The sequence below is a fragment of the Poecilia formosa genome, unplaced genomic scaffold, assembly GCF_000485575.1.
Source record: "Poecilia formosa unplaced genomic scaffold, Poecilia_formosa-5.1.2 Scaffold156, whole genome shotgun sequence".
NCBI lineage: Eukaryota > Metazoa > Chordata > Actinopteri > Cyprinodontiformes > Poeciliidae > Poecilia > Poecilia formosa.
The window spans coordinates 326,912-341,781 of record NW_006800095.1 but is presented as its reverse complement, the minus strand read 5'-3'; the positions used below and the strand labels follow the sequence as shown (position 1 = coordinate 341,781).

The window sequence follows — 14,870 nt, the reverse complement described above, 5'->3', positions numbered from 1 at the left end:
AATAATAATAAAATAACAACTAAATCAGGCTAAAGAAAAAATTCCAAATTTTTTTTTCAATAAAAAAAACCAAACTCAATATATTATATATCTTCAAAATTATATAGATATAGCTTTGTGTATTTATATATGTAGATCTATCTAAATATATGTCTATATTTGTATACATATCTGTGGCCTCCATCAGCAATTTGCATTGCTGCCTGCAGTGCCCCCTCCTGGCAGATCAGAGTACTGCATACACACAATAATAATAAAATAAAATAATTATGCAGGTGAATCAACTTAAAAAAAATTCATCCAACACAAGATATAATTTCACAACAAATAAAATTTATTCAATTATATATTACAAATATGTACAAGTCATGTAACAAGTAAATATTAAAATAGACATTTTTTTAGAACTATCGTTCAAAAGGCATTATGTTGAAAAAATAGGATTTGTTGTGATCTCACGTCGAAACTGTAAAAGTGTTTTTTTTTTTTTTCTCTTCTTTTTTTTCTTGGAAGCCACAACAGACTTCGATGTGCGCGAGACACAATATGGACGACACAGGAGGACGCTCTGAGGCCGCCAGAAGAAAGAGACACGATGTTGGGGTGGAAAAGAAAAAATAAAAACAAAAAGACTAAAGAGAAAGAGCTGGAACACTTCAGTTAAAACCTCACGAATTTAAAGTCCACGGTACTTTAAGATAAAGAACATCGCAACGCATGCACAGCATTAAAACCGCCAAAGTCGAGGAAACACCAGCTGCGGCGTAAAGCTCCGGATGTGGAAGGAAGGAAGAAACGTTGGAAAAGAAAGAAAAGAACAACAACAACGAACGACGAGAACATCACAGACGAAGACCAGATAAAAAAACAAAACAAAACGACTTTGGTCCATTAAAACATCAGACGGAACGAGTTTACAATCAAAATATCTATTTTACTTTTTGTTTTTTTTACAGTTTAAAACAATAATTACATGACTATGTACAAATGCACATTTTCTTTTTTTATGTATAAAATAAGTTAAAAAATTAAGAGCACAGTCTGTACACAACGTATGAACACTTTGAAAACATTTGAAATCTTCACGGCCCGGTTCTGGTAAAAAAACAACAAAGCAAAACGAAAACCCGGCTGTAAGTGCTGCTGCGTGGCGTCGCCGTGGCGACGCCTCATATGGGGGTCAGGTCGAAGTCGTCGTTGACCTCCACCAGCGGGATGTAGAACTCGGGGATCTCGAAGATGCTGGTGGACTTGTAGGTGGCCGGGTCCAGTTCCTGCAGCTTCAGCTGCCACTCCAGGCGCTGGACGGCGTTCAGCGCCGCCGCCTCGTGCTGCTGCCGCATCAGCAGGCAGGTCTGGGGGCACAGGACCAAACGGGTCAGAACCAGACGGGTCAGGACCAGACATCAGGACCAAACAGGTCAGGACCAAACGGGTCAGAACCAGACGGGTCAGAACCAGACGGGTGAAAACCAAATGGGTCAGAATCAAACATCAGGACCAGACGGGTCAGGACCAAACAGGTCAGAACCAAACGGGTCAGGATCAAACAAGTCAGGACCAGACGGGTCAGGACCAAACAGGTCAGAACTAAACGGGTCAGAGCCAAACGGGTCAGAACCAGGTCTGAGAAACAAACCTGGTTTGGTTTCTTCCCTACGCTCAAACTTTGACCCTAAACTGATCGCTAAGGGCAACAAACTGCTGCAAGCTGCTGCAAGCTGCTGCAAATTGCTGCAAATTGCTGCAAATTGCTGTAAACTGCTCCACCTCTATTAAACAGAAAACTTAATAAAATAGAAACTTTGGGATTCAAAGTGAAAATCAATCAGGACTATTGATACGTGACTATGTAATTTATTGGAAATTTAGAGAAAAAAATTAAAAATATCTGAAAACTTCGAGATAAAAGAAAGAAGAGAAAGAAGGAAAGAAATATGTCGACTTCCTTCAGTCTGACCTTTGACCTTTCAGTTTTAATCAATCATTCAGTGAATAACATGAAACCTGCAGCCCCTTATTGATCGCTGATCAATAAAAACCTTCATCAATCACCCACCCTTCCTCTGAAAAACATCCAAGATAAAAACCAGATCCATGAGCTTTTATTTTGAAAGTCTGACCTTGAGCTTGTCGAACTTGTCATCGACGTCCTGCAGCCAGGACATGAACTGCCGGGCGTTGAACCGATCCCTCACCGACGTTTTCCCGTCGTCACCCTGGCAACGAAAACCCGACAGGTTCAAACCCAGAGCAGCAGGACAGAGGTCAGAGGTCAGAGCGAGGCTCACCTGGATGTCCTGAGGCATGTTGTAGACCTCGGCGTCCAGCAGGACGGTGCAGGCGCTGAACGGCAGCGTCTGGTTGGCTAGTGTTCTGGCGGCCCGGTAGTGGACCCGCAGCACTTCCTGCTCGTTGGAGACGATCAGCTTCTCCTGAAATGAGAGGGGCCAAGGGTCAGCTGGGGGTCAGCTGGGGGTCGTCAGGTCAACCCGGGTTACATTAATAAAGATGAAATAAAAAACGTACGCGCTCGATGCTGTGCTGCAGCCGCAGCTTCATACGGACAACTTCCTGCTGCTTGAACATTTCCTTCAGCGGCTCAGGAAGCGAAGGGGGCGGGGTTATCTGGAAAATACGATTATTAATTATTGATTTATATTATTATTTAAACACATTTAGAGAGAAAACTGATCAATTATTCAGTTTAATGCAAAGGAGAAACAAGAGGAACAAAAAAAAAGGAAGGAAAAAGCTGCATGATTATAAAATGAAAACAATAAACATGATGCTGCCACCACCGTGCTTCAGAGTCAGACAATAAAACGCAGATCGACTCCAAGTAGTGGCTCTGGATTTTATCAAGAGATATCAGAGCACAGAGGGATTAAAATGCACACCGCACTTTTCAGATTTTGATAAAGAAGCAAAGGAAAGGAGGAAGGAAAGAAGAAAAGACAGAAGGAAGGGAGGGAGGCAGGTAGGGAAGAAGGAAGGAAAGTAGGAAGGAGCAAAGAAAGGAAGAAGAGAAAAAAAGAAAGGAAGGAAGGAAGGGAGGGAGGGAAGAAAGAAGAAGGAAGGAATAAAGAAAGGAAGAGATGTCACATGTCAGTGAGTCCTGCGGTTCTGTTGTGGTTCTGTGTGATCCGTTCGGACTCACGGTGGGGATGCAGAGCTTGCTGAGCGGGTTCCCGTCCAGCAGGTACGACCCGTTGAACGTCACGTACTCGTCGTAGTACTGCGGCGGCTGCGGCGTCACGTTGCACAGCACCTTGCGCTTCTCCTCGATCTTCCTGCGGATGTGCAGGAACTCGTAGTACGGGTTGGCCCGCTCCGTCTGGTACGGCTCAATCTCCTCCAGCTTCACCGCGTCCACGATGGCCGCCAGCGACTGCTGGCACCTCTCTCTCTCCTGCTGGGCGGCTGAGCTCAGCGGCGACGCCGCCGGCCTCGGCATCTTCCTCTTGCGTGGGTGCGGGACGTGGATGTCTGCGTCTTCGTCCGCCGGTCGGGCTTTCAGCTTCGCTCCGGAGGAGTCGGAGTCTCGGTCGGCGGACTGCGGCGAGCAGCTGCCCGAGGCGCTGCCGCTGTCCGTCTGTGGCGCCGACTGGACCGACCTCGGGCTCTGCTCTTCGGCCACCGACGTCTCCGTCTTTTCGTCCGCCGGCGTAGCGTCCATCGGCTCGGGCGGCGTCTCCATGTTTGTGTCGGTCGTGCTTCCGTCCAGGGGAGAGCTCTCTGCTGCGGCGCTGCTCTCTGAGCCCTGATGAGCGTCGCTCAGCTCCTCTCTGGGGTCAGGGGTCACGGAGGACGCCGCCTCCTCCATCTGGACATCAGGACAAGCGCCGGCGTCGTCAGTGGAAGGCTGGGATTTGTCTGCATCGTCTGCGGACGCGTCGTCGTCGTCTTCTTCTTCTTCTTCTGCTGAAGCAGAACTGGGAATGTGCAAACTGGGTTCTGGTGGAGGACTGCACGGTGCGTCCGGCGGCGTTGGGTTGTCGGAACCGGCGGCCATGTTCTCCTGAGGAGGGTTCTCCGGTTGGAGGTCGGTCGCCTGCTGGGTCTCGGTGCTGGAAGACGGCGGCGTCTCTCTCTGATGGAAGGTCGCTGCGTCCGCGAGCACCGACGGCTCGCCGGGCGTCAGCGGCTGATCCGATTCTCCGCCAACACTTTCCCCCTGTCGCACAAACCACTCAGAATTAGCTTTTCCAGCTAACGCTCAAATTTCCTGTCAATTTTAACACATTTTAACTCAGAAACATGGCAGGTACCAACAGGCGCAGCAGGTTTTCTGGGGGGAACCTGCTTTATTAACTCACTTTGGATATTTAAAATGTCTTCCAGTTCCAGGGTTGAATGTTCATTCATACATTAGTTTATTTATCTTTAATTAACTGTTATTATGCCTCTGCCATGTTGTGACATGAAAATGGTCTCAAACAACAATATCATTAATCGCAATAATTTCTGCAACAATTTATAGCCCAGAAAATTCAACAATATTTTACCAATTAAATGTTGTTGTAACTCGTATTAATTCAAATTCTTCAGAGTTTTTGTAGAGGGAATAGATCTCCTCTAGCAGTCTGTATTACAGTGAGTTTGAAGAAGCCTCTGACTGAAGACACTGTTTTTCTCATGAACAGGATAGTTTTCCTATTTCCTACCTGTGCCGTTTCCGTCGGACTGGTGACGTCTTTCGCTGCGGCGGGATCTGGGGAAGGAGGATCTTTCTGCTCCGCCTGAGAGGCATCGCCTTGTGGAAGTGTTTGGTTTCTATTTGGAAGATCTTGCGTTGCCGACTGTCCCGTCGTGCTTCCCTCCTTTTCTCTGAGCGTCTCTGCCGGCGGGTTTGGGTTCTGGTGTCTGCTGAGGTTCTCTTCAGGTTCCAAGCTCTCCTTCGCCTTCGGCTCCTCCAACGCGGTAAGGCCACACTTGGACGGACGCTCGGCGCCGTCTCCCTCGGCAGTCGGACCGGGTTCTTCCTCCAGGACGCTCTGGAGGTGCTGGGGTTCGTGCTTCCCCGACTGAGGCGCGTCTGGAAGACTGCTGCAGTCTCTGTCGTGGACGGACGGCGACCTGGCGGCTTGGATGACGAGGGAAGACTGGAGGAACGCCTGCTGGGAGTCAGAGGTCTCCAGATTCATGTCCGAGTCGTACTCTGTGTGTCTGGGAGTCAACGTCGTGGCCTGGAACGACTCCTCGGAGCTCGCCACGGACACCAGGGACACGGAGCGGGACATGAGGCCGCCGCGGTCGCCCTCGGGTCGTGGCGACCTGCTCAGGCAGTTTTCCACCACGGATATGACCTTGGCGCTGAGGGACGGCGCGCTCTTCCCGTCCAGAGACAGCGTCCGGTTGCCGCTGGCGTCTTTCTTCTCTCGGCCGTGGACGTCGGACGTCTCCGAGCTTTTGGAGCGCGTCAGCTCCTTGTTCAGGCAGATCTCCGGCTTCCTGTCTTTGGGTTTGGACTTCCCCGGGTCGCACAGGGGCCGCTGCTTGAGCCTCTCCCGCTCCTTCTGCTTGAGCTTTTCCAGATGTTTCCGATGCCACAGCTCGATCTCCTGGTCCTTCATGCTCAGCATTCGCTCGAAGCTGGTCTGCATCAGGTCGTCGTTCACCAGCCGCTTCTCCTTCGGCTTGGCGTCCCGAGCGGCCGTCGGGGTTTTCGGTTTGCTCTTTTCTGCGTCTCCCTCGCAGGACTTGGCTTTGCCGATGCGGGCCTGCTGGGAGCGCTCTTTGTGCCGCTCTTTGTCCTTGTGTCTGTCGTAGTCTCGCTCCCGGTCTCGCCGGTCCCGATCCTTCTCGGGCGTCTTCGCCGCCGCCTCGTCTTTTGACTTTGCGGATGAGACCTTGCTGCTCTCGGACAGATAGCTCCTCTTGTCTTCCGGCAGCAGCTTCAGGTTGGAGCTGGACGACACGCCGCCGTCTTTCATCTTGTCCTTCTTTTTCCGGTCGCAGTCCTTCTCTTTCAGACGGTGATCCGCGGTTTTCTCCGGAGGTTTCCCTCGTCGGTCGCTGTTGGCTCTGTCTCTTTCTTTGTGATCTCCGCTCCCGTACTCCCTGTCGGACCGTTTCTCCTGCTTATCTTTACTCTTCCTGCCGTCTTCGTGCTTCTTGGCGGCGGATAAGGACTTTAGCTTCTCGTTGTCTCTGTAGCTTTTATCTCCAGGTGAGAGCGAAGAGGCGGCTGCGGATCTGTCCTTTTCCTTCCAGCGCTCCACTGAATTGTCGGAGTGCTCCGGTTTAATCTTCTTCTCCTTGTCCAGATGCGTCTTCTCTGTTTTGTCTGAATCCTTTTCTTTTCCTGGAAGCCTCTTGTCAGGTTTGTCTCGCGCCGTTTTTTCGGACGGCTCCAGCTGGTCCTGCTCGGCCGCGACGGGTTTCTCCTCCGCTTCATCTTTCACGCTGCTGTTCTGTAGAGACTCCTCCGGACTGCGGCCCGATCCGTGACTCTCCTCCTTCGTCCGCTCCTTCTTCACCGCCTTGTCTTTCTCCCGCTCCTCTCTCGGCCTCTTCTCCTTGCTGCCGGAGTGTTTCTCTTTCGAGTTCCTCTCATCCTTCACCGGAGAGGAGTCTGCCGCCGTCTTCTGGAGCGAGCCGGCGTCCTCTCCGTCCTTTTTCCCCGCCGGCGGCTCATCCGCCTCGTCGCTTTTGAAGAAGTTCTCCTTCCAGAACTCCCTGTCGAACTCCAGGTTCCGGTGGCCGTCCTTCCTGGCCTCCTTCTGCCTGTGGCGGCTGCGCTCGGCTTCGTACTCTCGCCTGTGTTTATCCTTCTCCTTGTGTTTCAGCTTGTGCTTCTTCACCACCTTCCCGTCCAGGTCCGTCTTCCGCAGCACCGCCGCCTCGCCGCCGTCCACGTTGTTCCCTGTGACGGCGTCCTTGCAGGGGCTGGCGCGGCCATCGTCTGCGTCCACGCCGGGCTCCTTCTGGTGGTGCTTGCTCTTCTCCCTGTGCTTGCAGCCCTTGGCGCTGGAGCTTTCGCTGCAGAAGTCCGCCTCAGAGTAGTGGTTGTAGGAGCCGTCGCTGATGGACACCTTGGTGTTTTCCTGTTTCAGTGGACACTGCTTGTCCGCCAGGCTGTGGTTCAGCTTCGGAGACTTGATGGAGGACAAATGGAAGAGGTGGACGGACGAGTCGTCTTTAGGACTGAAGGACATCTTGAAGGAGTCCTCCTCGCGCCCCTTCTCGTTGCTCTCAGACACCGTTGCAAGAGAGAGAACCAAAGTCTTGCTGTTCTCCTTCCCGTCTTCTTCGTTCTCCTTGTTTTTGTTCTGGCTTTTGCTCTTCTTCTTCACCTTCCCCTTGTCCTTTTGCTCGGCGCTGTCCTTTCTCAGCCTGGCGTCCGTTTTGTGGCTCTCGGAGCTCTGCGAGCAGGTCGGGGAGTTCCTCTTCTCTGACAGGCTCTCCATCTCGTCGCTGGACGTGTCGGAGCTGCAGTGGACGCGGGAGCTTTTCTGCTTCTTGGACTTTGAGTCGGCCTTGTTGCTCTGCTTTCCCGCCACGTGGTTCCTGTCTTTGTCCTCCTTCTCGCGCTGCCGCAGCTCCCTCCGGGGGATGTGCCTGTCGTTCAGCGCCTTGCTCAGATCCTCCTCCTCTTCCTCGTCTTTAAACTCGTACTCGTCCATGCCTGGCACGGACGACGACGCTTTGGTGGCCGGTTTGCCGTCCGACTCCTTTTCTGTGTCGGAGTCCTCCATGTTGTCGTCCACGCTGGACGGGTTGACGGATGGCGGGTCTTCGGACTCTGCAGGGAGGAAAAGACGAGTTAAGCTGGAATAATGTTGGAAAAATTCAAAACTCAAAATGAAAGTCATATTTTCAAACAAGTCTGTAGTTTTGATGATTTTTGCTTTCAGCTAATGAAGCGATAAGAAGGATTTTTATGCATGTGTACAGTTTTGTGTTTACACAGAACTTGTAGGGCATCCTGTTAATTTTTTTAGTTTTTTCATGTGAGATCTGGTATGAAGGGTTTGGGCTTGGAGCATGGCTGCATCATTTGACAAACGAAAAATAAATGAAAGAAAAAGAAATGCTGCCGTCTAATCATGAAAATCCTCCACAAGAAACTGAGTAAGCTACAAAACATAATCGCCCCAACGGCTCCAAATACATCAATGGAAAGTTTAGTGGAAGGAAAACATTTAGTAGAATTATAAATCAAAATCTATACAAGAATTTAGGGGACATGAACAAGATGTGGACTGCAGCTGCAGTTGATTGTGTAGCCAAAACAAAACCTTTATTTGTTAAAAATGACTTTTATATTAATCTTGTAATTTTCTGAGAAACTAAATGTTGGTTTTCCATTAGCTGTGAACCAAAAACACTGTAATTTACACAAATAAAGACGGCTATAAATCAGTTTTTGATGCACTGCCTCTATAGGAGTTTGACTTTTTGAAGTGAATTCTTGAAATTTGTCAAGTTTGTGGCAGAAAGTTTTTAGTTTAGTTAAAGTTGAGCAATCTTATTGCTTGACTATCGATTTCCTTAAAAGCCTCGTGTCAAGAGGACAGATAGTCTTTCTACAACATGCCAAATTAAAAAAATAAAATGTTTTATGTCTGAACAAACAGTTTAATAATGTGGGAAAACCACGATGTTCTATAAAATCCAACAAAACAGGAACCTCTCAGGCTGCTGAGCCGGTAAAGTCATTTAATTTTATCCATCTAGTACAATTTCAGCAACACTTCAAAGTGATTTATATGAGTTAGAAGGAAATGCAAAGAAAACAATACAACCAAGAGAAAGACAAAAAGGTAAGGGTAACAACCACCACAGAAAAAAGACAAAAGACGGAGAATAAAAGATGAAAATAATAAAACGCGTCAGGTGACGGCCTCACCTGAGGAGCTGTCGTCCTGGTCGGACAGCGGCGCCTCGCCTTTCAGGAGAAGCTCCAGCTCCTGGGAGTCGGCCACGTCCACCGGACGCTCGCCGCGCTTGTTGGCCTGGAAAGCGTTTCCGCCGTGACGGAGGAGGAGTTTCACGATCTGCAGGTTCACGGAAAAACAAAAACGAGACTTGAAGAGTAAATTATACTGAGGATTTCTTATGGGAAAAAGAAGAACAAAAATCATGGTACTAGACGGATTTGATGCTCAAATGTTTACATATTTCAATTCAAATATATTTAAGACATGAGGTTCATCAATAACAGAACATTTTTCACTCAATCTGCAAGCTGAAGGACATTACTTCTGACAAGCTAATGAAGCTAATTAGCTTCACAACTATTCCAGTTAAAAAATCCAAGGGAATGTTGGTTATTTTCTGTATAAAAAACTGTATAATAATAACAATAAATCTAATTATAAATAGCATACAACATAATAAAATAATAATAATAATAATAATAATAATAAGTATCAGACTAGCCCACAAGTGAAGAAAGTTCTAAGTTATTTCTAATGTTGGGTTTGATGCTTTTTAGCGACACTAGGCAACTAAGTAATTAAAATAAGTAAATTGAAACTAGTATTAAGAAGCAATATGTATAATCATAGAAATTGCAAATTATGTGCATGTATTTTAATTGCACAACTTTGAATAAAAATAATTTTTCAAATTACAAAAAATATCACACAAATTATGATGAATAGACATTTTGTGGTATTTAGCCATAGATTATGAAAAAACAATGGTTGTTCAGAATGGTTGTTTCAAAGTCTTGTTTGAGAAATAAAACAACATATTGAGATTGAAATATGTATTTCATTCCTTAAAAGCCTAGTAGTGCTATTTCGCATCATACTGAAACGTACTCTAAAAGTAGCTACAATGTTGGAACTGATCAAAAACTCCAGTAATACTGATCTTTGTACAGGCAGACATAAATTCAGAAATCTTTTGTCTTGATGCTTAAAGGTTTTAATCTCATCATTTCGATCTGAAATCTGGTCTTCAGCCCTTCAGCTGTGGACAAACGTCCTGATTGGCTCTTACGTCTTTGTGGCCGCTGCTGGAGGCGTCGTGAAGCGGCGTGTCGTCGTCCAGACCCTGCGTGTTCACCTCTGCTCCTGCTGCTATCAGGACTTTCGCCACGTCGTAGTAACCAAGATTACAGGCTTCGTGGAGCGGAGTCCAACCTGGGGGGAGCGGGAGGAAACGTCGGACCAATCAGAAGCTGCAAATTGTTCTGCAGAAACGGCACCAGCACCGGGAGGCTTCCTGTTTGCTCTCACAGACGCCGCCTCTCGTCATCAGCAGCCATTTAGCCGTAACGACGCCGCGAAACCATTTTGTACCTGCGAAGTCTTTGACGTTGACGTCAGCTCCCAGGCTGATGAGCTCCTTGACCTGCTTGGCGTCTCCCCGGATCGCCGCCATGTGGAGCGGCGTCTCCCCGCGCTCGTTCCTCTTGTTGACTTTGTCCTTCTGGCGAGACGAGGCGCCGCTGGGGACCTTCTTCTGCACAGGCGTCGTCTGCGAGGGATGGCTGGGCGTTGAGTCTGCACACAGGAGAGAGGTGATCAGGTTTACTAGAGGCTGATAAACAGCACATTGATCACTTTAAAAAAAAAACAAAACAAAAAAAACACACAGGCAGAAACAATCAGATTAATGATCAACTAATTTAATATTCGATTAATCGCTAACTGGAGTTTACAGACTCAGAAAATGTCCATTTGCTGGAAGAAAAACACATTCAGAGCAGTAAATAAGTGGAAATTGTACAAAATATATATAAATTTTGCATTTAAGATAAAAAGCTTTTGCCTGTAAATATGTTTTAGCTAAAAGTGGCATCGTTTTAGCTTCACCTGATTATTAAATGCCATAAAAAAAACATATTCACAGCAGTAATTCAGCCAAAACTAAAAATATTTATGGAAACATTTTACATTAAAAAAACAAAAACAAAACAAAAAAACCCACATTTGACGATATGTTTCAAAGGTTTTTAAAAAAATATTCATTCAGCTAAAATTCAAAGGAATGCAATGTTAGTTCATTTTAGGCAATAAAATGTTTATTTTTTATTTTAAAAAATGAAATTATTTGTTTTATTTTCATGCATTTCCAATGGCACAAAAAAAGACTCACTGATTTTATGAAAAATCTGCTATTACATAAATAAAAATCAAGATTATTGTTGTTATTGTTCCACTTATTATGTCAAATAAAAACAAAACTGACAGTATTCAGTGTTATTTTTTAAATATTTTCTCCACTGTTTGATCCACAAGAGCATCAATAAATATCTGTAAATTTAAGCATATAATTAATTGCAGTTTAGTGATAAAAATCTCGCTCTCCATGGTCCACATCGCCAACGACTCACAGCTCTGATGGAGTTTATTCAGTGTAAAATGAGACGTTCCTGTGTTAATTTATCAGAATGTTTTGGATAATTACTGAAAGATGCAGCAGATCAGACATCTTAGCTCTTATTTCTTCTTGTTTTGAACTTTTATTTTTATTTTTCTGGTTGAGGCATTGAATTTCGGATAATTACTCCCTCTGGTTTTGGACGCTTTGCAGCTGGAAGGAATTGGGTTTGGTTTTTGGGGGGGGTTTTCTTCACTTTTTTGTATAACTACAAGGTTATACAAAAAAAGAAAAGAAAGAGAAAAATCTGGTGCATGAGAAGAGAGGAGGGAAGGAAGGAGAAAAAATAGGGAGGAACAGAAGAAAAGAAAGAACAAAGGAAAAAGTGAAGGAAGGAAAATCGATTGCATGGGAAGGCAGGAAAGGAAGAAAGGAAAGAAAACAAAGGAAGGAAGGAAAGAAAGAAGGAAAGAAAAGGGAAAAGAAGGACGGACAGACAGATACCTGGGAAAACGGACAGATAAACATCTGAACGGACGTTTTGGTGGATTTCTCTCCTAATTGTGAATAAAATCTGGAATCGTTTATTTTCCTGAATCTCCTCCAGAAACCCGTCTCAGGAACCTGTGACTCAGCCTAACCGGATCATCCTGACTCCTTCTCGGAACCAGTAAAGATCCGACGAACAAATGATTCACAGGCGGTTCAGACGAGTGAATCACGTCGTCTGAAGTGAACGGGGGTGAAAGGTCAGCGCCACAGACCTGGACTGTTGGCCGTCATCTGCATGAGGAGAGCCATCTGCTTGCGCTCCGACAGCGGATAGCCGAACAACAGGTTGGAGGACTTGGACCTTCTGCTGCCGGCTTCCTTCTTCACCTTCTTCTTCTCTGGTCCGTCTTTATCTGCAACAGAATCAAACAAACACTTCTAAGAAAGACAAAAGCAAATCTTCATTTTCACCCCGATCAGTGAGAAGGTGAACCGTTTTTCCTCCTCCTCTCTTGTATCTGTCGAGTTCGCTGAGAAACAGATGACAAGCAAGAGGTTCGGAAAAAACAAGATGGAAAAAATAAAACGGCATTCTCTGAGGTCAGTCAAGCGTCGACGGCGTTCCCCCCCGCCCGCCTGCCCCGTCTCCGATCGGTCGACTGGTGCTAAACACAGACATGCTGAGCTGTAATTGGGGCAGATGCAAGGCGAAAACACACACACACACGTGCATGTGTGTGTGTGTGTGTGTGTGTGTGTGTGTGTGTGTGTGTGTGGGGAGTGGAGCAGCAGCAGCAGCAGCAGGTTTTGACTCGAAGAAAATAAAAAGTGAAGTTGGACCGATCCTCCCGCTCACAACTTCTTCAAATGTTGTGCTGCAAAAATTCTCGTTTGCGCTGCGGTCATTTTCAAGATGTGAATAAATGTCTCCAGAGGTCAAAGGTCAAGCAGCCTGTCCACATTAACAAAATCAAATGAGTTTGTGCAGCAACAATGTTCCAGCTGTCAGAGATCAACCTGCACATCATTTCAGAAACAAAAACATTGATATAAATTTAACTTTGCAGCACATTTGATTGATTCGTTAAATTTTTTTGTAATACTAAAGCATAAGATTTATATTAGACAACCTAACCCCAAAAGTAAACTAACATAAATAATACAAATAAAAAACAAATGCATAAAGGCCTGTCACAATAATCAAATCAATTGTACAATAAATTAAAACAAGCTCAATAATTTCCATTTGATTTATTGTTTTTCTACCAAAAACTTGAATAAAGTCTCAACTAGCTCTTTTTCTTATATAATTTAACAGAAATGTCATAATTCATTTATTTGTTGTTTTGTTTATTTAGTTCAAAATGTCTTCCACTTTCAGTGTTAAATGTTTATTAGACTTTAAAGTTTATTGATCTTTGATTATGTGTTTGTGCATCATTAATAAGCCGTTCCCATTGGAAAATGGTTTCAAAACAACGATATTATTGTGTATCGCAATAACTTCTAGGACAATTTATCGCCCAGTAAAATGTGTTGTGACAGATCTACATGCATACAGTCAGAGTTGGGTAGTAACTAGTTACATTTACTTTAATAACTTTTTCTGAAAGAATGTACTTTTACTATGCTGTACTTTTTACTTTTACTTAAGTAAAAATATGTTTCAGTAGTGCTACTCTTACTTAAGTACGATTTTTGGGTACTCTACCAAACTCTGCATATTGGGGGGAACAAAACAAAAAACTCAGCATCATTTTCTAAATTCCCTTCATAATGTCTCAAACTCAGTGATTTGTGACCATTTTTATTCAAAATTTATTCTCTTTCCTTTAACAATATAAGTGATTTGTTCCAGTACAATGCATGATGCCTTTATGGAGTGAGATTACTGTCAATAAAAATGTATGTGTGAGAGTCTAAATTTGTAAATTTAAGTCAATAAATTAAAGATTTGATGACAAAAATCAAGAGATTTTATCTGTGAGAATACAAGTTTATAAGTTACAACTCTGGAACAATACAAGTACAAATCACAATTTTACGAGGGATTTAAAATCCGTTTCTGGTTGTAGACGGCGACGTTGCAGCTTTCCTCCAATCAACATCCCAAAATACCAGCCGCTTCCAGACAGCGGTCTCTGTAAGCAGAGCTGAGAAAACCTCATACTCACAGCACCGTACCCGACTAAGGGATGAAAAATAACAAAAGCTACCATGGCAACCCCAGACCACAATGCACTGCAAGCCCGGCTACCGTAGCTAGAGCAAGGCCGTCAATTTTGACAGATTTGTACTCGTTAATTTGTGATTTGTACTTGTATTGTTGCAAAGTTGTAATTTTGTACCTTGTAAAATTGTAACTGTTGGTATTTTCGGATGTTTTGGTGGAAAAGTTCCACCTTTTGATGGATTTTAAATCCCTCATAAACTTGTGATTTGTACTTGTATTGTTGCACAGCTGCAACTTTGTAACTTAAAATCTCTGATTTCACATGTATTTATCTGTGGGAAAACACAGAACAAATACAAATCTTACATTTATTCACATTTACTGGAGGGATGCAGTTTTCTGGCCGATTACCGATCTTTAAAAAGCCTGACCTGCCGATTCCGCCTTTGGCAGAAACCTTTTTTTCCTCTGATATGCCGCTAAATATAGCTCATCTGTCAACTATTGTTGTCTGCAAACGTGCAGAAATGACCTGGTGCACCGATTGGTCAGTCAAACGTCTAAAAGTAAAAGGACAGTGGCTGATTTTTAGACCTTTGCTGAGGTCGATGAGATCGGCTTCACCTGTAATTATCGGCTGATCACTGATCACCAAAACTAAGGAAATTGGTGGCTATAAATAGGTGCAGCCCTAGTTTTTTTACTTCAATTTAAGACTTTAGACGCCTACTGGGGGTGCACTGATTTATTGGTGCACCAACAGTTTGTACAATGATATCCGATGTATCTGATGATTCATCAGTCGGCCAATTTATCGGTGCACCAGAAGTAGGAGTCTAAATTTACAAATGTAAGTCAATAAACTAGGGGTGCACCCATTTATCACCACCGATTTCCTTAATTTTGATGATCAGCTGATAATTAT

The 14,870-nt window shown here is 45.0% G+C and overlaps 1 protein-coding gene and 1 long non-coding RNA gene across 3 annotated transcripts in view; one reads left to right on the top strand and one right to left on the bottom strand.

The window, feature by feature from the left end:
• Window positions 1-313: 313 nt before the first annotated feature.
• The window catches only part of ankrd12 (ankyrin repeat domain 12), a 51,341-nt gene continuing 36,784 nt past the window's right edge, over window positions 314-14,870 (bottom strand). For both annotated transcript variants that reach the window (XM_016677464.1, XM_007564186.2), the window contains 10 exons: window positions 12,045-12,185; window positions 10,257-10,460; window positions 9,955-10,097; window positions 8,855-9,002; window positions 4,668-7,747; window positions 3,161-4,177; window positions 2,530-2,628; window positions 2,292-2,435; window positions 2,124-2,219; window positions 314-1,355 (listed from right to left, as the gene is read on the bottom strand). In XM_016677464.1, the coding sequence (XP_016532950.1) occupies window positions 1,170-1,355; window positions 2,124-2,219; window positions 2,292-2,435; window positions 2,530-2,628; window positions 3,161-4,177; window positions 4,668-7,747; window positions 8,855-9,002; window positions 9,955-10,097; window positions 10,257-10,460; window positions 12,045-12,185 (5,258 nt within the window). In that variant the 3' untranslated portion in view covers window positions 314-1,169. The remainder of the gene's footprint in view (window positions 1,356-2,123; window positions 2,220-2,291; window positions 2,436-2,529; window positions 2,629-3,160; window positions 4,178-4,667; window positions 7,748-8,854; window positions 9,003-9,954; window positions 10,098-10,256; window positions 10,461-12,044; window positions 12,186-14,870) is intronic.
• On the top strand, window positions 1,362-2,083 carry LOC107837598 (uncharacterized). Its single transcript, XR_001663637.1, has 2 exons — window positions 1,362-1,508; window positions 1,584-2,083. It is a non-coding gene; the product is annotated as an uncharacterized LOC107837598 (long non-coding RNA).